Source organism: Lissotriton vulgaris, chromosome 2_1 (assembly GCF_964263255.1).
Source record: "Lissotriton vulgaris chromosome 2_1, aLisVul1.2, whole genome shotgun sequence".
Taxonomy (NCBI): domain Eukaryota; kingdom Metazoa; phylum Chordata; class Amphibia; order Caudata; family Salamandridae; genus Lissotriton; species Lissotriton vulgaris.
The window spans coordinates 520,002,268-520,025,557 of record NC_141687.1 but is presented as its reverse complement, the minus strand read 5'-3'; the positions used below and the strand labels follow the sequence as shown (position 1 = coordinate 520,025,557).

The 23,290-nt window shown below is 42.4% G+C and overlaps 1 protein-coding gene across 2 annotated transcripts in view; it reads left to right on the top strand.

The window, feature by feature from the left end:
- The window catches only part of MAP3K13 (mitogen-activated protein kinase kinase kinase 13), a 624,460-nt gene that overhangs the window by 488,552 nt on the left and 112,618 nt on the right, over nt 1–23,290 (top strand). For both annotated transcript variants that reach the window (XM_086955435.1, XM_086955436.1), the window contains 2 exons: nt 2,946–3,062; nt 8,342–8,479. In XM_086955435.1, the coding sequence (XP_086811561.1) occupies nt 2,946–3,062; nt 8,342–8,479 (255 nt within the window). The remainder of the gene's footprint in view (nt 1–2,945; nt 3,063–8,341; nt 8,480–23,290) is intronic.

The following is a 23,290-nucleotide window of genomic DNA, read 5'->3' as shown; positions in this document are numbered from 1 at the left end:
CAGCCAAGCGGTTTCTACATCATCAAATGAATAGATCCCTCAAGGTCTCAATGCAAGATATAATTTGCACCCTGCTTCACCTTCAGAAGGCTGGATTAGTTTACACTTTTGTCCGCCTACATTTGACTTCAGTCTCAGCATACATGCCATGTAAAATAGCGAATCCTCATCCCTTTTTAAAATCCCTGTGGCTAAGGCTGTCATGGTTGGCCTTAAAATGATTATACCTCAAAACGACCACAGGCTCCATCTGAAGTTTAAATGTAATACTTACATGTAGGCCATTTATCTGAGACTAGAGTCTGATACTCTGACACTTAAAAACATTTATAATCATCTCTTTTTAATTGATTACTAATTGATTACTTGGTAGCTAAATGCAAATAGGATATGGCTCATTGGATAGTATCAGTGGTTTTGATGCATCACATAGCTGTTAAATAAGAAAAACATAAACACACAAACTATAAAAGGTAAAAACCTAAAAGTAGATCATTAGAAGTTACTCAAATTGGTTCAGCCATACCTTCATAGCTTGCATTGTTTCATATAAATATAATCCAAAGGGCAACTGTTTGCTTAAATGGGAGGAGCTGTACATCACCACTCTGATGTATTAGCTAATTTAGGCATTCTGTGATACAGTCAGAGATGCTGTAACCATGGTAGCTCAGCTGCTCGTTGATTCAAATGTAAGCTCTTATCTGCTCCTCATTCCACCACCCACCACTCCACAGTCACATCTTCCTTCTTGTAGGAAACTGTGCTATGCTTTATAGTAAGGGGTGTTTTTCCTGTTTAATGTATTGTGCTTTGATGTGAAATCTCTGGTTGAAGTATGATGCATTCTGCTATACCCCACTCTTACCATCCAAACCATTGGTTAGTTTTGCACACAGGTCTTTTAGCTAGTATTTCTTTGTCTTAGTGTATGTCCTTTTCAGTCGTGTGATCATTTTGTAAAATTACTTCCTTTGACATAATGAGGTTTGCACAGACTGGGTGAGGAAGTGCTTTCTATTTCGAAAATTGGTATGCACATGCCCCTTAGTCCCATGTATTTGTTGAGCTGTGTTTTTTTTTTACAGCAATTAGTTTCATTAGGCTAAAGGGAATTACACGACTCTATAATCTGCCATCATAGAATTGTCCATGGTAGATACTTTTCTGATTTATTGTCGACCATATTGCATCTAGCCTTTGCCTGGTGCCCATAATTCCACAGTCTCCATTTCTCACCTGCATTTTCCTCCCGTCCCTTTTGTCCATAATGGAGAGGATGGGACGGTCCGGATGTATCTGAGCTCCATCCCGATTTGCAGGAAATAGCCTGTCGCCCTGTCCTCACATCGATGAAGCGAAAGGAGTCAACTGTACTTCAACACCAGCTCGCACATCTTTGTTATTCTGCTGCCAGAAGCTCTCTTACCTGCATCAACAACTACACCCAAAATGTCTTTGTGACCGCTCGCTTCTCTCTCGCTGCAGCGTGTATCCATTTCTTCGTTACATGGCAGCCCATGCACTATGACCCTGTAGTGTTCAATGGTTGTGCATTTGGGTATGGGCTAGTTCCAAAACTATTCTTCTCTCCTCTCCCTTAGCAGTTTGGAGGATTTGACAGTAGCTGACAGAATGAGGGTGGGAGAGGGTTTGAAAAGTCCCAGAAACATTGCAGCTTTTTACCTCCAGTCGCTTCTAGCTCCTAATATTTACCAGGTTGGGCTGCTAAAAATTAGGCTTTGAACTTGCACATTATTCAAATCTCCGTGTGGTACCTATTGTGCAAAGTTGTATTTTTATTAATGACACAAAGATGCAGAATAATTCCATTCTCTATGATTTCAGATTTTTTCCAAAACAGTTTTTTTCAAGATGGTTTTATATTATATGTTTTGAATTTCACACACAAAGAAAATTAAAATTTACACTGTTGATGGCATAACAAAATATTTCCATACACAAAAAGGAAAAACTACGGATAATTCAAAAGAACCATGAAAAAGATGTGTGGGACTCACTCTGCCAATCAAAAATTATAATTATTATTATTAACATCACTATATAATATTAGTAACCAGTAAGGTAAGTGCATTTCGATATTTTGCACAAAACCAATGCCTGCAATTTCCAGACTCATCTGCAGCTGGACCTATACCTTGTCTTGTGATTAATATAATGCATTTTCAACATATCTTCACCGCAACGGGCAGGGAAGGCAATTCGGTTTTGTATTTTATAAACAGACTTTTGTTTGTGCTCATTTACAAAAATGCAAATAAATATACATTGTGATAATAGCATCCTCTGGTTTGTGATTTGTTGAACAAATGTAAGTATCTGCCAAGGATGCAGTTTACTGGGGTTTTCTGTTTTCTTCTGGTTGCTTTGTAGTTTATATTTCTCATATACTGGTTAATTTAACGAATGCTGGTTGTAATTATAGCTGGTCATATGGTTTTACTATGCTCCATGAACAAAGCAAAGTCGGTGATTGTCCTACCGGTTAAAATCTGAATAATGCAAATACGTTATTTGTAGATTTGCTCAGTTATCTGTAAATACACCTGCACCTAACAAGAAAACTGACTAGCCTAATATCAAAGTTAATCTTCTGTTGCATTTTTACAGTAGGATAGGATAGGGTTGGGTCGTGCTCATCAATGTCATACCTTGAGGAATGCACAGAAATTGGAGCTCGAATAATTTGTTTTTAATTTTAATTCAAGATGATAAAATTAAAAGAAAATGTATGCATCTACTAATGAACGTTTTTATAATTGCATGGGCATTTTGATGCATAGTGTTTGAATACATTTTTCTGCAATATGAAGTGCCATCAAAATAAATGATATCAGTCCTCTTTCAAGCTGTCTCTCTTGATTCTGGTATACTTTGAGCAATACTGTGAAAGCAATGAACATCTGCCTTTATCCCTGAATCAGGCATGCACTGGACATACGAGAGCACTATGAAAGAAAACTTGAGCGAGCCAACAACTTGTACATGGAACTAAGTGCTATCATGCTACAGCTGGAGGTCCGAGAGAAGGAACTCATTAAGTAGGTCTGCATGAGTGTGTGTGTGTGTGTGTGAATTGGATTAAAGTAAGAAAGCCCTTGCTGTCTGCCGTATTGACTGAACGCTAGATACCGTTTGTAATGTCTTCCTAAGTGGTAGTGATTAAGATGCCGAGTTTCATCATTAGGTTTCAATAAAAAAAAAATCTCCACCATATTTTTTTTAAACTAGACCAATTCAAAGTTACATTTTTTTGTGCTGTAACTGGGCAAAATTACATTGGTATCCCTGATGCAGTTGCGAGATTTTCATATTTTCTTTTTAAAAATAGTACATCCTGAAGCAAAAAGTTAATATGGCAGACTTTTACGGGTGGAAAATCTTCAGGTGTTATTATGTGTAAATGTTTAGAGTATGAAGTCCTCCTGCATAAATATAATTTGCCATATTTTTGGTGAGCAAATATAAGTGAAAATTCAAGTGATTTATGTATCAATTTCTGCTTATTTTAGTAGATAGTTCTGACACCATTATTGTATTTACAAGCATTTTCTTAATAGAAAAGAGATGAGATGCAAAATCAGTTACAAATCATAAGCTACTTATTTAGGATTGTTTTCTTATTTCTAAGGAAAAGATCTCTTGTGAAAATGTTCATGCCTTTTTGCTAAACTACTGGAACAGTCAAAAATATTTAACACACAAATACTTAACTTTCTGAATTTTTTACATGTCGGAAAAGTGGAATCTCGCTTGGTAAGTACTACTTTTTTAGAATGAAAGATGGTATATTCTGGATACCAGAAGTGCTCAGGGCTATACGGAGAGCTGAAGGAAACACTGTCAAAAATGATCAATTCTGCCCATGTTGGCATCGAGCAAACAAGCCCGTCTCCCTTGCATACTTGGAGGTCAAGGAAAAGTAAAGCCAAAATACCTATTTTGCAGTACAATTTTTCAAACACATTGGCAAAAAAGTAATATGTTGCAAGCAGTTCTGAAGTGGGGCTGGTGAACTATTCTAATATTTCACAGTGTCCCACAGGAGTGATTAGCATTATATATCTCCACAGCATCAAACAAAGTCTGTATAAGTAAATTTTGTGCCTAACTAGAACATGTTGCTACAATTTTTTTTTGAGATGCCGTCTTATGCATCTCTTGGAATGGGCAAAAGGGGTTTGCCCAGCCGCGTTAGACTTTTGACTCCTCCGTATATGCTCCAGTGCCATTATCCAGTAGTGGAGAAGAGGCATGCTGGCACTGTAGGTGGTGCAAGAATGGTGGGAAGCACCACCGTGCATTCCTGTAAGCCTATCAGTCTAACACTGTGCAACATGTTGAGGCACACCTGCAATCTGTGCTGGTAACGGTGGCCGCAGAATCATTTTCTCACTGGGTGAGTGGCAGGAAAGTGGTGCGTAGTGCATTGGAAGGTGGTGCAATGGCGCTCTGTGATAACAGACCTATGACTGTTATTGGGAGTTGCAGGGCTGCAGCCTGCCAGTGGGCAAGCTGTTGAGACATCAAGCCCCTCTGGCTGGTACGGTGGTGTTTCCTTGACATCAGGGGCCAGTTGTTGGGACGAAGCATCCTGAGAACAATGCACAGTGAGGCATTCCACTTGCAGTCTGATTAAGACAGGTGAAACTTTGCTAAGTATCGATCCCTTATTTGGATTGAAAGAGGTTTGAAATGTTATGTTATAGTGACTTGTAAAGTGCACGCCTACCTTGTTAGGTTTCCCAGCGCTGGCCTCCTCACCAAAACAAATGCTTGGACCGTTCCAAGAGCTGTACAAAGGAAACGTCTGTTAACTTCAAATTATGCCAGCCATCAAATTATAACGATTGAAACATCATGTCTTTAGTTTCTTCTGGAACAGTGCAAGCGAATCACAACCTCTCAGTGAGAATGGTAGACCATTCCACAATTTATGCGAAAGACTGCCCGCCCTGCTGTGACTTCCTGATCCTGGGAATCATGGCCAGATCTAGCTGGCTTGAACGCAAGGCACGGTTGGTATTGTATTTTGACACCAAAATCTTAAGCACTTGTACATGTAGCAAAACTGTCTTAAATTAGACCCACTGCTCAAGGGGCAGCCAGTGCAAGGAACAAAGCAAACTGGCTGTGGAAGTATTCCTAGGTGGACAAATAAAAATACAGGCTGTCACATTTTGAACAATTTGGAGTTGTTTGAGCAGGAATTTAGACATAAATACCTAGGTAAAGAACATTGCCGTAATCCATTCTGGATATCCCCAACGCCTGCGCTCCTGTATATTGGGCTGTAGCCGGCAGACAAGGCAACATTTTCTTTAGTCACTTGAGAATCGCAAAACATGTGGCCACTACTTTCTTTATCTGGAGACTATTAGATTATCATCATTCCAGACTTTTTACCACCTGCTTTGGAGAGGGGGTCAAGCCCGAAGTAGAAGGTTAGAGATGGGGACAGCAGAGATGAGGATGGATACCTCCTAACAGGACCTCTGTTTTGTCCCCATTTAGTTTCAGCAAATATATGTTTGTTCATCCATGCTGAAACTTGGGCTAAACAGGTACTGAGAGCTTCTGTATTCTGATTGTCTTTGTAGATAAGGAAACCAACATTTTTGTGTTGTCGGCCTATGAGAAAAGATTCAATCCATGGGACACCACGTTTCAGCAAGAGACCATACATATGCATTGAACAGGAGAGGACTTAGGATCGAGCCCTGAGGCACCCCAGAGAGTAACATATGGGATTTCAAACTATATTGATGTGAATATACCTGGAAGGTGCGATTATGCAGGAAAGATCTAATCAAAGCCAGGGCTGTACCCTGCACTCCCATTCCTTCCAGACGACCGAGCAAGTTGAAATGATTCACAGTGTCAAATACGACACTAACGTCTAGTAGATTCAGTGCCACTGATCTGCTAGAATCTAATTGGCCCTGCATGTATTCCATGACACCAAGGAGAGCGGATTGAGTGCTGTAACCCGCCCTAAATCCTGAGTGCGATGAATGCAAGATTTCCATTTGCTGTACCTAAGATGTAAGTTGCCCGTTTCCATGCTTTTCCAGTACCTTAGCTAAAGTAGGCAGTAGAGATATTGGCCTATAATGGACCAAAAAAGGGGGTCGAATTTGGACTTTTTTTAGTAAGGGTGCAACGAAAGCCATCTTCCATGCTAAAGGCACCATAGTAAACATGGCCAACTTACTCAATATTAAAGGGGGGCAGGGGTCAAGCAGGGAGCTAGCCTTAATGGCAGCAAGGAGATGAAAGCAGACCCGTCTTTTGGGGCAAAACGTTCAGGGCACCTAACATCCGTGGAGGAAGGACACTTGTGCCGGCACTTGAAGTATCAGAGAAAGTGGCTTGCATAGGATCTATTTTATTTATGAAAAAGTTTGCGATCTTGTCACATTGAGCTTGTGTAAGAGGAGTGATGGGGGCTGTAGAACTCTGATCAGACAGATTCTTAACAACTCCACAAAGAGGTTTTGTGTAGTAATTAGCTCTGCTGATGTGGCAATTTTTTAAATAGTCATTTAAGGCCATCCTGTAGGTATGTTTGTCTTCCTGATTGTATGTTTTGCGGCATGTTCTTTCGAAGCCTTTAAAAACGTTTTTTTCATGTGATGGAGGGCATCATTATACCAAGGTGCCTGAGGAAGAACTTTAAGTTGTTTCCCCCACAAAGTGGGGGCCGAGACGTCTACTGCAGATCTAATCCATATTTTGCTGGTATCAGCCTCAGCTTCTCCTACATTTCTTAGTGTGGGGCGGTGTACTTCAAGCAATGAATTAAGCTCTGAAATAGCCAGATTGGACTAATTCTTACACATGGAATTCATCTGATCATCTCGAGTTTGAGACCCCAACAGAATCTGGGTAGAAAACAGGACTGCCACGTGGTCTGTGCAAAGGAAGGGGCAAGTTGGACTGGATATTGCTAAAATTTGACAATATTTGGTCTAACAAGTGCCCCGCTCCATGATTCAGGAGCTTTGTGATCAGCTGCATGTCACGTGCCTCAAAATCCTCTTTCACTGGAGAATTGCTCCGTAGCTAGAATGGCCAATCTGTCCCTGGCAGTGCAGGTTTCTCCATTTTTTAATAAAAATAATATGGCCTATTTGTGACCTACATATAACATAAATAAGCTGTAATGTTTGTATTGCAATATTTACATATACTAGTACTCGCTAATGATAAGTTAAGTTTACAAACACAGGTAAAAAACCTTGAAAGTACTAATAAGTAAAACAAAATAATACTTATTGATTGCGCATAGAATTAAAATAATTTCAGGATATATTGTGATTACAATAAAATATTTATCATACCTGAACATATTTTTGGAAAGGCCCAAAATAATTTTAAATGACCAGTCCAATTTTTTTTTAAAGCTACACTAGTTAATGTTGTTCAAGAAAAATGTGTATTGGTTGGTAGATAGTTATAACTTATGTTAATTTCAATATACAGCATGTCCTAAAAGAAATTGATTAGTTCAAGTTCAATAATCTTTTAACAGGAAATTTATTTTTCTAAAAGTTGGTATTAATAGCAAATATGTTGATGCTTCCCCCATTCATTCCCTATTAAAGTACAGTATTAAAAATGTCCCCAATTTCATGAAATTGGTGAAATTTTCATGTTTAAAAATGACTAACTGCGTACCCATAGTTAAACTTTAATGCTGTCTTTTGCCATTTGTTGATTTGCATAGGGTATAGATAGCAACAGCAGGGGAGGTAGGTAATCTGCTGGGAACTGTCGCTTTGTGGCAGAGGTAAGTTCAGGGCAAAGGTCCTGTATTCTTTGGCAAAGAGGCATTAACAACTAGAAATATTTATGCCTACACCAGGGTTGTATACCTTTTTCTCTCACTTTCAAATTATAAAAACTCTGGTAGCATGGGGGCACATGTGTGGCACACGCACTAAGATGCTGGTAGCATTCATTTGTATTTTGAATGAAGATCATTAGGAGTGTTTTGCATTGCAGCCAACATATAACCACTTTGCAACAACTTGTTGCATCAAACCTGTCCACTTTCATAACTCTAATGAGAAAATGTAGAGAGAATTAAATCCAGGAGTTGATAAAAAATGCGAAATCTCTAACCCTACAGATTTTCCCAACTTTCACTTCCAAATTCCAGTGGAACTGACATAAGAATGATAAAAGAGCCCTACAACTCCACACAATTGAAGCATTAAAATAAGCTCTAAGTCAAAAGTGTAATGTTTATAAACATGTTTTAATATTTATCAAGAAATGGATTGAAAATACATTATGATAATTTTTTTTGTTATAGGCGTGAACAAGCAGTGGAAAAGAAATACCCAGGAACATACAAACGGTACCCACTGAGACCCATTGTCCACCCAAATGCTGTTGAGAAGCTAATGAAAAGAAAAGGCACACTTCATAAGCCAGGGGTTCAGTGCAAGCGGTAAGACGGTGTACCTGTAGTATATGTGTATATGAACTATTGGGATAAAAGATTGCCGCATAGCAGCTCTAGGTTACTAACAAGTGCTTTTATCCTCTCGTTATTTATGGCTTCTGTTAAAAGCCATTATTGTAAACATGAGTATTGAAGCCTGGATATTCACTGCTTTGACATCAGGTCAGCGTAAAACCTGAATTTATTTTGTGCACTGCTCTGACATAAGACTAATACAAAAACAACAATTTATGGACAGAATGCAGAACAACGTCATACATTTACCCCAGTAGAGAGATCTAGGCCTAAATCCATCGTTTTTTTGCACTCCACACCACCCCAGTTCAGACATGGCCATATGCAAATCAGCCTTGACCCTGTGCCTCATGGGAACAGTCCAGCCCGAACTGCCAAGCCATGTCTTTCCTGGAACATAATCAAGCATCCTGGGACCGGTTTCTGGCTATCAGCCGTCTTCAGCCAGGATAGCTTCACTCCAACGGTGTGGAGAGCGTGGGACTCACGTCTGAGCATACCCTTACCACTCGGGGTGACCATTGCAAAAACAACAATTGATGGACAGAATGCAGAACAATGTCATACATTCACCCCAGTACAGAGATCTGGGCCTAAATCCATCGTTTTTTTGCACTCCACACCACCCCAGTTCAGACATGGCCATATGCAAATCAGCCTTGACCCTGTGCCTCATGGGAACAGTCCATCCCGAACTGCCAAGCCATGTCTTTCCTGGACTGGAATCAAGCATCCTAGGACCAGTTTCTGGCTATCAGCCGTCTTCAGCCAGGATAGCTTGTCTGAACTGGGGTGGCTGAGTGAGCTAAAGAATGGTGATGGATTAAACCCAGATCTGTTGACTGGGGGTGAGTGTTTGATTTGCTCAAACCCTCCGTCCATCATCCCCTTTTGTTTCCCTTTGTTCGCCCTAAGTTGGCAGGGTATGCTCAGACAAGAGTCCCTTGCTCACTTGGCCACTGGATTCAAGATAGCCTGGCTGATGAGGATTATGAATCCGAAACCGGTCCCGGGATGCTTGCTTCCGGTCCAGGGAAGACATGGCTTGGCAGTTCGGGCTGGACTTTTCCCATGAGGCACAGGGTCAGACTGATTTGCATATGGCCATGTCTGAACTGGGGTGGCTGAGTGAATGGTGATGGATTAAACCCAGATCTGTTGACTGGGGGTGAGTGTTTGATTTGCTCAAACGCTCCATCCATCATCCCCTTTTGTTTCACTCTGACATAAGACTAGACAAAGCACCAGAATCTAAAGCCACTATCTAAGGGTGGCAGAGTAGGGTTCCAGGTAATATCATTATAAAATGTGACAGTGAGGGAGAAGAATAGCACACAAAGAGAAAAATTCACCAAGCCATTTTTCAGCCCTAAGTATATTTTTATGGCCAGAATTGTCTAGATTTACACCTGGCGGATAACCACAAAAGTATATATCAGTGGTATAAATGCATTTACCACAGTATAGGTATATGCAACGACTGTGTACAAATATGTGGTAGTAAACCCGAAGTATGGGGCGAGGGCCTTTTAAGTTTGTGAATCTTGACAAGTTCTTGGCTATCTGGACAGTCACAAACTCTTTTCTGATCTTATTCTGCCCTGGAAATGCTTATAGATTTGCTCCATCAAAAGGCTTGAAAATATCTACTTCTAGGGTTGGACAGGAAATAGAACAGTAGTCAATCTTTGTTTTCCCCACAGAGAAAAAAGCTGTACAGTTGCACAGCAGAGCTGCTTTTCCTCAGTGTTGAACTACACTGTACATGCAATAGCCGCATTGGAATAGCAATGTGAAATATTATAAATGCCATTTTTAGGGGTATGCCTGTAAACTTGTGATTGTATTACTTTTCTGTGGATTCGGCACCTTGTTTTCCATCAGTATTTAGGTGAGGGAAGAAGACTGCCAAAATAGTAGGACACCAGGGCACCAAGGCGTGGCGCAAGGTGTCTCACAGCTTTGTTATTCCTGGTTCCCCTTTGACTTCTCTAAATCTGCTCAGCCTAAGCTGAAGAGGTTTTGAGGGCATATATATCATAAAATTGTACATGGGTTGCCATACAAAATGTGGTGTTTTCCACTTCGGTGTTCCAGATGGAATCATGGAAGAAAGATAATCCCTCTATTGACCATTACCCAGCTATAATTTCATACGTTACCTGCAAATAATGCATTTGTGCAATTCCATAGAAATGAGAAGATAGGTGAAATCAAGGATTGTTAAATCTACTTGTGTGAAAAAGTTAGTGGGCTTGAAAAACGCAAAGTCTAAAGGTGTGTCTTATAACTCATGCCTATAGGCACCTCTTAATATAATATGCTTTGAAAAGTGATCACTAGTTGTTGCACAATCTGATATCAACATAATGTGCACTATATTTACTAAAAACTGCCTCTCCTGGATCGCTTTTGTCAAGATTTTTTCCTTAATGCGAAATTATATAGAATTGTTCTGGGTATCGTGGAATTGGGAAAAGGATGGGCTGGGACGCAGTGAGCTCTTGTAATCGTGAGATCGCCCTCAAACTCGGGAAGCACTTTCTGCTTTATAAATGCGTTAACCCAGAGGAGGGGTTGGGAGCCTTCAATCCCTTCGGGAACCCCACCAATTCGGATGTTGGATCTCTGAGAATGATTTTCAAGTTCCTCTAGTTTTTTTTCCAGATGCCTTTTATTTTTAGCTGCCTCCTTTACTTCTCCAATGACCAAAGTCATTTGGTCCTCCAACACTGAAATTCTGGCTTCCGCCCTCCTGGAGTTTAATGGGGAAACATGTCATCACTTCTTCAATTTTCCCCAACCGTTGATGTAAAGAGGTGATTTGTTATTGTTTTTCATTTCACGGACCTCTTCCAGTATTAAATTCAGCATGTCCCTTATATCTAGCTGATGGACACCCAAAGTCTCTGCATTCTGATTAAGATTGCTTTGTAGATCTGCATTGCAAATACTCATACTTCCAACCTTGGGATCTACCCGACCAGCTAGAGCTTCTGGTAATTCTATCCCTTGGGGTCTTGGTTGAAGTTGAGATTGAGCCTGGAGCTTCATTTGGGGGTTTATCAATTAAGTATCAGTCGCTGTCCTCCTTTCTTCACCTACTGCTCCTTGTGGCTGGGCTAAAATTTGTGTAGATGTAGGCATCTCCACTAGGCTCAAGGGGGTTGTGCATGACCTGGGGTTCAACCTTGATGTGTCATTAAGCCTTCTGAACTCTCCGATTCGAGATTAGCTTGAGGTGCTTCCCGCTCTTTACTAGCCTGGTCTAAGAAGACCGGTCCTTCCCCCACTTTCAATAATGGACACTTAGATGTTGTTGATGCTGAGCTAGGGCTTAGGGAGGGAAATTGTGGAGTGGCTTTCTGTTTTTTGAAATAGTGGAATTTCCTTCATCTCCTTTAGTTTTTCTTATGGGTCATCTAATGTGGAGTTACCTTGTGGCGACTGGAAAGGAACAGCAGCCGCTTCAACCCACATCGATGTGGCAGCCCTTGATTAGCAACAAGTCTGTCACGTCTCAGAGAAGTGGAGGGAGGCAACTCCTCCTCCGAACTTTCAAAAGTACTAACAGCCCAGAAGAATTAGAATTGGGGTTAAGGTTTTTTTCCTGTTTGGCCCTATGTGTAGGGCCTATTGCCTTTGCTAGGTGGGTGTTTGCCTTAGTGCGAGCCGCGGAATCTGGTTTGGTGGAAACATTGCAAAAACAACAGTTGATAGACAGAATGCAGAGCAAAGTCATATATTCACCCCAGTGATCTGGGTCTAAATCTATCGATTTTTTGCTCACCATGCCATTCCAGTTTGAACCTAGCCATTCTTTGAAGGTTTTCAAATCCTTGCCCCCTCTTTAATTTCAGTATAACAATGTCACTCTTTTAATAATTTTTCCCCCTGATTGCCTCTCCTTCAGGGTATTGCCCCCCAGGTCCTCCGTACCTGAATATCACGTCAGCTGTCTCCATAGCAGCAGACCAGCACAGCTTCAAGGGACACCAGTGTAAGCCTTTCCATCCTCAAAAACCCACAGAGGCACAGAGAAGGCACAGAGGAGCCGCCGCTCAAAGCCTCAGAACCATCCTCTATCTCACTCACTGGTAAACCTTCTGAAAGAGGAGGAAACTGCAGCCTGAATAATGCTCACATCTCACCAGGGCAGGGAGGTGTTCCTTGTAATTAGCTGTGAGCTTCAGGCTTTCCGAGCGCTGATACCGCACCCCTTTTACCAGAGCCTTGTCTCACTGTCTGCTTTCAGCCGCGGTTATCCCCAGTACCCCAGCAGCTGAACGTGTAAGAGCTTTGTGCTGCTTAAAAGCTAAAAAAAAAAGCAGTTTAGGAGACGCTCGCTCTCTCCTAATAGCGCAACCAGCAGCCACCAACAGCCAACAGCCTCTCTGCGTTCTCGGCGCTCTCAGCTCCCCATACAACCTTCGGAGGACAAGAAGTCTTGCGTCTTGCCATGTCTTGCGCCTGCCTCTCAGCACCCCGACACACTTCACTCCTTCAACTGCTGCCTTGGAGGTCGGACTTCTTGCAGCCCGCCTCGGGGGCTAAAGGGGGTCAATGGAGCCTCACGTCCTGCTGTCGTCTTCATCAAATCCCCCCGTATTGCCAAAACCGCCAAGCACTAAAAGCATGCCAGTCAGGTAAGAATCGCCATCGCTGATCGCTGGGGGGAGGAGCAGCGGGTCACCTGTGGCTAGGCGGAGGCGTGGTTCTCCGTCATAGCCGCTGACTAGCAACAACAAAAAAAACGCCACTACTAAGTTTCGCATTTTTTCAAATATGACTTCCGTTGCCGCTCGAAGAAGAAAGGAATTTATCAAGATTTATCAAGATTCTCCATCTGTTTAAAACCCATGGTGCTCAAGCTTCGATCGCTCAGCAATCCAAATTGAGAGTTTTGGTAAAGGGGACATTTTTTATTGATATTCTCTGATTTAGTAGAAGCCATGGGGCTGTTAAATGAGATTTTGGCAGGATCCAGTGTGTAAGCAAAGATACTTAGATAGATAGAGCATCATATGGCAATGGGGGGGAGAATGGTTCCAATTCCTTTGAGATAAGATGCGTTTATCTACTAGCCAATTTGGATTGTTTTAAAGGTACTGCTGAACATTGGTATATATCTAGATTTTTTTTTCTCCCTTTCAATATCTAGTGCCTAGACATCGGTATATATTTAGAGCTAGAATTACCATATGGTAACATAAAGGGCTTCCTCTCTCCAAAAATAAGTCGGGCTAGCCAGTCTATGGATTGGCTCTAAGGTATTGCTGGGGGTCTCGGTGTCAGCGGGGTCTCCCAGGGTGTAATCTCATGACACCCATGAGGTTAGATGGAAGGGACGAAATGTGGGCAGCATGGTTGGTAGGGGTTCTTTCAAATTTCGAGGAGTTGGTGTTTCTTTTTTGGGATGGGAAGGGAGGGTTTGAGGTAGGGTTCATAGCAGATAAAAGAGCACGAGCAGAAGGTACAGCAAACATTCAAGTTAGAGTCAATCATAGAAACCAGGAAATGTAAGATCCTATCAGTCAATGCTAACGGAATTCTAAATTAAAAAATTAGCTGCTCTTATTAGATGGCTTACATCACTAAATCCCCAAGTTCTGTTCTTTCAGGAGACACATTTGAAAGCAAACTTCCCTAAACTATTTATACCCAAGGTTTTATCAAAAGTTTTTTTTTGCTTCTTCAAGCCTTGCGGTGAGAGGAGTAGCAATCTATTTCTCGAGTAAACTTCCTCTGGAATTTTTACAGGTGCATAGGGATACACATGGGAGATGGATTTGGGTGGTAACTAGGCTATACGGGAAAACATTGAATTTTATAAATTATTATGACCCTGTCTCGGATGATGTGGTATCCCTGGTCCAAATCAATGATCTATTGATAGGAGCTCCCGGGCAGGTGATTCTCTGAGGAAACTTTAACTTTATACAGGATGTAAGGAAAGATACTTGGAATAAAAACAAAAAACAACTAAACCAAATACAAAGAAATTAGTGGGAACAATCAGACAAGAATACCAACTGGTAGATCCATGGTGGGAAATTAATCCAGATAAGGAGTTCTATACCTGCTATTAGAACCGTTTCGGACGGCGTCTCAAATAGATTTTTTTCTTACCTCCAGATCCCTCCAGGTGCAAGAAGCTAGCATAGGTTGTAACCTTTTTTCAGATCATGCTTATGTTGGGGTAGAAATGATGCTCGGGGGAGGAAGTAGGAAACGGCCCAGGTGGCAGCTGGATCGTCTCCTTCTGCACGACGAGGATTGGGTGAAAAGGTTTAGAGAGTGAATTCTGGAATATTTCCAGATCAACAAGAATACGGCAGCCTTTTCTCAGTGTGCGGGGGGGGGGTTAAGGTAGCAGCCCGCGGGCAGATAATAGCCTTTACGGCTGCCCAGTCCAACACCCGGAGGGCTAAGATAGCTAAATTTCAAGCTACGGTGGATCAGGAATATGCTCTTCAACTTCAGCTTCTTCCAAATCAATATGAGCAGGCAAGAACAGAGGTGAGGGATTATTTCATTTTAGAAGAGGTCTGCAATTCACAAATATTCCAACAAAGGGTCTATGAAGGAAGCCAGTTAATTGGCAAATTCTTGGCAAATTCAACGAGGAAAAAACAAGAATCAGCAATAATATCTAAGGTTTTTGACCCCCGGACTGGTCGAGAAGTAGTCAAAGGCAGCGATATCCCACAGATTTTTGTCGACTACTTTAGCCAGCTTTACTCTACTGAATACTTAGTGGAGCAGGAGATAATCCAGGAGTACTTCATAAATATGAATTTTCCTAAATTGTCAGATATCCGGATCAGTGAACTGGGTTCGAAAGTGGAAGCCGCTGAGATCTCGACAGCCATCAAAACAACAGCTGGGGGAAAAGCTTGTGGGCAGGATGGTTTCCCTATCGAGTTTTATGAAGTTTTTTCAAAGGAATTAATTACCCCCTTAAAAAATCTATTTAAGTTTGTTAAAAATGGTGGTGCCGTTCCAGCAGATTTTAAAGAAGCAAAATTGTTTCCTTTGTTAAAAAAGACAAAAACCCGGTAGAAGTAAATTCTTTATAGACCTATTAGTCTTTTGAATTCAGACTATAAAATTCTGATGAAAGTATGGGCAGAACGTTTTTTATTTGCCGCTCAAGAGATAATCCATAGAGATCAGACTGGCTTCATAGCAGGTAGATCAATGGCGGCCAAAACTCAGTTTTTAATACATGCTTTGCATTATTTTAACACAAATTTTATTCCGGCAAGTATTGTAATGGTCTATGCGGAGAAAGCTTTTGACCTCGCGAATTGGAGAACACTGTCTGTTACCCTTGGTCGGTTTGGGTTTCATGCCCAGGTACTTAATATGCTAAACAATATCTACCAGGGAGCCACGGCTCTGGTAGTTATAAACTCAAGTCATGCAGGAACCATAAAAATAAACCATGGAACGAGGCAGGGCTTTCCGCTTTCGCCATTGCTCTTTACTTTTTTTATAGAGCCTTTGGTAATCAAAATACGAAACAAAGCTGCTAGTCAATCACCGATCCCTGGCATGGCCAAGCTAAAACTCTTTGCTGATGATATTATTTGATACCTGACTCTTGATAAGGAGAATTTCGAAATAGTTTTAAGGGAATTTTTGAACTTCAAACAAATAGGTGGGTATAAAATAAATGCCAATAAAACCGAGGTTCTGGCCCTCAATACAGATCTGAATTCTTTTCCATCCTGCTTAAAGACACAAGCACTAAGTCTGACCCCATAAGATATCTTGGGATATTTGTATCCAACCAGTACCAACATCTATTCGAGTTGAATTATTTACCAATGAAGGACAAGATTAAGAAGCTCTTGGAACAATGGATATTACTCCCTTTATCGATAGTGGGTATAGTTTCATTGATTAAAATGTCCATACTACCATTGCTTATTTTTTTGTTCACCAATGTCCCGATCAAGATAAATCAGCCCTGTTTTAGGGAAATCGACACTCTATTTAGGGAATTTGTTTGGGGCAAGAAAGCTCTTAGGGTCGAATAGCCTGTGGTGCAATTGCCTGTAGTACAAGGGGGCCTAGCGCTGCCACATTTGAGAACATACTATGAGGCCGCTTTTTTAGATTTGGTGTCCGGCTTGATGGGAGCTAAATGCACCAGCGACAGCTTTTTTATACATAAAATGATCAAGAAATTGGATCACTAACTTGTGTTTTTAAAAACACCCAAACGCCCAAAAAAAACAAGATACAAGACGCTAAAAGACTACTTTTTTAGACTTCAGTCCTTTTTAGGTCGCGCCTGCTGTCGCAAAGCGATCTATTGTAATCATTTCAGTAATTTCCCTTTCAAGGACTAGGCATAGGAGACAACAGACTGTCACGCGCACGCAGCCGGCCGGAATCAGATCAGGTCACGCGCTCCGATCCCGGCCGGCTGTTCACAACACATGCACACGCAGGCAGGCACACGCAGGCACAGGCAGGCACACACGCAGGCACAGGCAGGCACACACGCAGGCACACACAACACACACACACGCAGACAGACGCACGCACACACACACACACACCCCCCCTCCAAACTCACCGGTAGAAGCGTAAACCGGAACGTGCAATTATTTCTGCAGCTACAGGGGCGCCAGGATTGCCCAAGCTTACCTTCAGAATTATTCATGTGATGCGGAGCTGCTTTGTCTAATTTGAAACCATCATTTTGTAATTCTGGCTCCATGAATAACGAACGTCTCCCCGTTGCAGAAGTGAAACTTACTTCCCGATGCGTCGAAGCTTCCCATTGGTCATTGAGCGTAGCTGTCCAATTGGCTGTTAACTTCTTGCTCTTAAAGCTTCCGCGTGATTGTATTGGAGCAATCCAGCATTTTTGCTTATGTCCTGGTGTCAGAAAATTACATAAGGACAAACTAGTCATGTTTCTCTGGGGAAATAGGTGTCGACGAAAAATTCTTCGGAGGCAAAACTTTAAAATTCGGTGCGGGTAAATAACGCATGCGACGCCTCTCTGCATGCGGTAAATACTCACGAGACTTGCTCAATTTGAAATTAGGAAATATGAAGGACTCTATCCGAGTATCCTCGCCACACAATGAGTTAGGCGAGGTTATTACAAGAACTAGTTCTAGCTGACGTTGATATGTTTGTAATAGATGCAGATGCCAATATTTTACTTTTTGCTGTGGCGTCGTTGAAGGTTTTTCTACAAATTCGAACATGTGGCCCATGTTCCCTCTACGGCGAGCAGGCACCCTGCCTTTACTTAGCACGCGAACGTGCTCAGGTACCACGCACCTCAGAGCACACACTACACACAAGAGAAAGTACAGTATTCAGCTGCTTATTTCTTCAAATGAACGGCATGAAAAATCACCCTCACTCTTTTTGCTACAGTGCTTAATAAGTGTAGGCAGAGGACCATAAATGACAGGAACACCTTGGTGCCCTTCTTCAATGGCCCTGTGATGGTTGCAGGTGCTGCCGCAGTTACAGCAAGTGCTATACAAACAATGAGGGACAAGTATGCGCCTGGGCAGCAATTCGCGAAGGCCTGGGTGGCAGTGTTAGAAGGGTCTGCGGCGTGGGCCTCTGCTGCCTGGGGGTGAGCACGGAAAGCTGATCACATCGGGTGATCGTAGGCTGGCAGTGTCTTCCAATGAAGTAGCAACCTCTTGTCAGATAAAGCCAGTTGTGTGAAAATGTCAACATTTTAATTACAAACTGCACTGTATCTATGGGTGCTGCAAATAATGACTGTACTTTCCTGGTGAGGAAATCCAATAACTCATTTCAAAACACTTGTGTTCTTTCATTAGAAAAATCAATATACGTTAAAATACTTCAGAACGCATTAATTTAAAAGACTCTTTCCAAAGAATGCTTAGCATTTTCCCTGAAATAAGGATATTTTCATAAATTAAGAAAGCAGCTTTGAATCTCATTGTGGGTCCCCCCTCGTTATGGGCAAGTAACATGCTCACATTGTGCCTCAGGCTCACCTTCTGCTCGCGGGCAAGCCCCTTCACAAGTCTTGCTTACCTGTACCAGTGTCGCTCTCGGTGTTCCCAATCTGACTGCCAAAAGCATTGCTGATTCACCATGTGTCACTTTAAGATGTACTCTTGATCAGCATGGCTCTCATGCGTGTTTTGGTGTATGTTCTTACATTGTATGAATTAAATCCCACCCTATGCCACATTTCCTTAGTTAGCTAAGCAAATGTGAGTTACTTGGGGGGATTTAGTTTGAATCTACTGCTACACATGAAAATCTATACATTTTAGCTCTGTCAAGACTCTTGCTGGGCCATAACATGCATACATATACCTTTGTTTCTGACTCTGAGTGCCAAGCTGAAATAGAGCACAAGGTACGCGAGTAGATGGCATGACATCTGGTAAACCTAGTTGTTCTCTCAGTGTTTTGAAGGACCAACATACGTGTTGCCCTGCGCGGACTTCACATTAGGGCGCATTACCTTTCAATCCTAGCTGTCTAAACGTCACTGACATATGGCCTCCCTCTGTTGTAGTTTGTCTGGGCGGGTGATACTGGTGCGGACTGTGCAATACGTTTAAGGCCAGTTTGAAGTTAGATATGTTTCTATCACTTAAAGCCTTCAACTTGACAACGCTTGAAATGTCTTAACATATGGCCAATGCCTTGCGACAAATGTCACTAATGCAGCTTTGGCTTTTACTGCGCAAAGAGCTCTAGTGAGCATTATTTATTTTTCCACTACAAAGATGCGCACATTTTATTTTGAGCACTCTAACGAGGAACTGAACATTATGTTATCGTTCTACTGCTGAAACCGCGTGCAGATTTTCAAATTGTGTTACAGTCTCAAGAAAAAATCTCAAACAATAAAAGAGGGGTAGTTTCAAACTTGGTGAACATCACATTTGTGTTTTCTTTACCCAAAGCTGTGAGGTAGTTCAGCTGGCAGAAGTCCAGAAATATATTTCAAGAGGGGTATGTCCCCCTGTTAAGACGCAACATTAAAGAAAGGCCCTTGGGGGGCACCTCTCACTGATATTTGGAGATAAAATGGTATAGTATGCAAGGTGGTTTTGGAGCTTTTGAATTATTAGTGTTATTCTGTTTGAAGGAATATGTATTTTTTTATGCAGGTATTAAAGCACTGTGAGAGTTGTATGATGTGGTAAATAATTTGCATGTATATTTAATTTTTTTTATCTTTACTGATGGTTTTACTAGTTAGTTTGGTTGGCAATTTGATCCCTTAGCACCACTTTTCCTTACTGCCTTGTGGTAGGCAGTCTTGTGGGAGCCAAGGACTACTTTTCCGTCTGTTCATTCTACACGTGTCCATCCCTTCTGCACAGAGAAAACGTACCATAAACGTGGTGTTTTTAATACATGTCTTTATTGATTTACAAATCTTGTTACCACAAGTATGTACCTGTTAAAGTGAGTAAAAAGCTCATATTCAGGAGGTTAATTACACACAAAAATATATATTATTGTGGTAGCTGAGGTTTAGAGTGGACAATACAATGTCAGTCACATTCACATTCTGTACAATTCATATTGGCATGGAGTGGGCGAGTAGGTTTCACAAACTGCCTCAAATGGAGGTAGGGGGCATACATGCCAACATTATAGAACAGGAAAATGGGAGATTCTGGAAAGAGAGAGAAAACAAGCATTGGCATAGCCAATAGGTCTCGCCTTTGGGACCTTCTAAATATTAAGTTATGCAGCACAATATCCTTGTGCACCAACATTACTGTTGCATGGTTAAACACTTATAAGGTCCCAAAGGCGAGACCTATTGGCTATGCCAATGCTTGTTTAGAAAGACAGGCTCTTCGGGCGTCCAGTACCTAAAATTGAGTGAATTTATTTATTTTATTTATTTTATGTAGTTTGTAGAGCGCGCAGCTACCCCCGAAGGGGTGTCCCGGCGCTAAAATCCAGGGTTTACCAAGGGAGAGGGGGAGTGAAGAAAAAGGAATAGTGGAGAGACTAGAGTCCGGAGAAGAGCCAGGTTTTAGGTTTGGCTCGGAAGATGGTTTCGGAAGGACAGAACCTCAGCTCAAGTGGAAGGGAGTTCCACAGTCTGGCAGCAATGACACTGAAACCTCTGCCACCGGTTCTAGACAGTCTGAAACGGGGCGAGATCAGGAGGCGGAGGTCATTGGATCTCAGGGATCTGGTGGAGCGGGATATCGAGACCCGTTTTTTCAAATAAGTAGGACCGTAGTTGTTGACGGCTCGATAGGTAAGGGTGAGGACCTTAAACTGAATGCGGCTAGCCACAGGGAGCCAATGGAGTTCCCTCCGGTAGGCAGAAACAGATTGACGGTACGGGATATTACCGATCAGTCTGGCTGCAGCATTCTGGACAATCTGCAGCCGGCCTATCAGGTACTGGGGAGCCCCTGCATAGAGACTATTGGCATAATCCAAGTGGGACGTGATGAGGGCCTGGGTGACTGTGCGGCGGGAATCCAGGGGGAGATAGGGGAGGATCTTTCTTATCATGCGTAGTTTCATAAAGCAGGCGGAAGTAACTTTATTGATCTGGGTTTTGCATGACAGGGAGTCATCAAATTGGAAACCAAGATTCCGCGCCGAGTGAACAGGGGACGGGGCAGGGTCAAGCGCCGTGGGCCACCACCAAGAAGAGGGGATAGAGGTTTTCTGATTGAAAAACAGAACCTCTGTTTTATCTGCATTCAATCTAAGGTGGTTCGCAGTCATCCAGCCACTGATGTTATTGAGGCATTGGCGAAAATTGAGGAATGCGGAGTCCGAGTGGTCCCTAAAGGAAAACACCAACTGTGTGTCGTCCGCGTAAGAGACCACCCTGACTCCGTAAGACTCCACAACGTCAGCCAAGGGGGCCAGATAGACGTTGAAGAACAGGGGGCTGAGGGCGGAGCCCTGCGGCACCCCACATGACAGAGGTTTTTTTCTGACTTAAAAGGACGTAACAGTACCCTTTGACTTCTGGATGAGAGGAAGGACTCGATCCAGCTGAGGGCAGTGCCACCGATGCCTATCTGCTTAAGTCGATCAAGGAGGATGGGGTGAGAGACCGTGTCGAATGCTGCGGACAGGTCGAGGAGAACCAACATGGCCTCCTCGCCCCTGTCCACGCATTCTCGGATGGTTTCAGATACTTCCAGCAGGGCCGTCTCAGTGCTGAATCCGGCTCTGAAACCGGATTGAGATCCATGAAGCAGAGAATGGTCTTCTAAATATTCCGTAAGTTGGAGCTGCACGGCTTTTTCCAGGACCTTGGCGGGTTTAGGAAGAAGGGAAATGGGACGGTAGTTAGTAAAGACAGCGGGGTCTGCGTCTGCCTTTTTCAAAATAGGGGATCACCAATGCCTCCTTCCAGGTGGTAGGGAAGAAGCCATGGTGGAGGGAGGCATTCCAGACGGAAAGGAAAGGGCAGGCAAGTGAAGGCGCCAGTTCTCCCATGATTTTTGCGGGGACCGGATCAGAGGGGGCACCGGATTTACAGCAAATGAGTAGTCTGATAGCCTCGTCCTGGTTGAGTTTGTTAAATGAAAGGAAGGACGGAGACTCTGGGGGACTAGTGAAAGAAGACGGGGTGACAGACTCTGTGGGGAAGGAGACACAGAGTTTGTTGATCTTTTCCAGAAAGAAATCTGAGAGTCCCTCGCAAAGAGCCTGACAAGCGGTGTTCTGGGGGGCCCTAGCCGGAGGGTTAATAAAGTCTTTAACGATGCTAAAGAGCGTTTTTGATGAATTTTTAGCTTTATTAATTTGAGCGGCAAAGTGGTCTTTCATCGCGCATTTTTTAAGTTTAAGGAATTGTTAAATGTACTAGTCTCGGTCTCCAGCTGCAATTAAGGCATATAAACCTCTGGGAAGGCTGTGGATTATCCGAGTTACGACATTTTATAATACAAAATAGGCCGATTTCCTGGCAAGAAGTAATGGCAAGGGCGGAGAACCACAGCAAACCGTCCTTTTTTGAATATTTACGAGTTGTTCATCTGCTGAAAAACATCAGCGGTATATTGGGCGCCCGTAACCAACTTTATGGGGCTAATGTTAAAGGGGTGGGAAACTGTTATAGGCTGCTATATAAACACCGTCAAGCTCCTGTGATAGAGAGCCATTTGGACAAAATAACTCGGGAGACAGGATGTAGGATGGCTTCAAAGGAGTGGGAGGCCATCTGCTATCTAGCAAGTAAATCTTTACGTGCTGCAAACTTTAAAAGGATGGCCTTCCTATCGCGATGGCTTTCTTATTTAACTCCGGCTGCCTTAAAAAAAAAGATTCCCCGGAGTAGTGAACAAGTGCTTTCGCTGTCAGACAGATGGGGAAGGTGGATGGCTCCATAGTTTTTATGAATGTCCAGGGCTGAGGCTCTTTTGGGAGGCAGTCTGTTTTTGACATCAGGCAAGCAATCGGAAAGAGTGTCTTGTTAGAGGCCGAAGCAGCTTTGTTTGGAGTTTGCAGAGAAGGAACAATGCTACCCGAGGCCGAAAAAGCCTTTGTATTTATTTCTTGTACAGTAGCTCGCTCTCTAATTCTGCAAAATTGGAAATCTAGTGAAACTCCCTCTCACTTGAAATGGTTGGTTCAATAAAATGAAAAGAGCCCTTAAATTCAAAGAAGCTTATGCTAGACGGGTGGGGGCTATTAGGAAATGTGAAAAAAATTGGAAGTTTTTTAGTGAATTAGAAAAGCTTAAAGAGGGATTTTAACACTCAGGTTGGGAAATTGATGTAGCAGCTCTCATTATAAGGCAGTAGC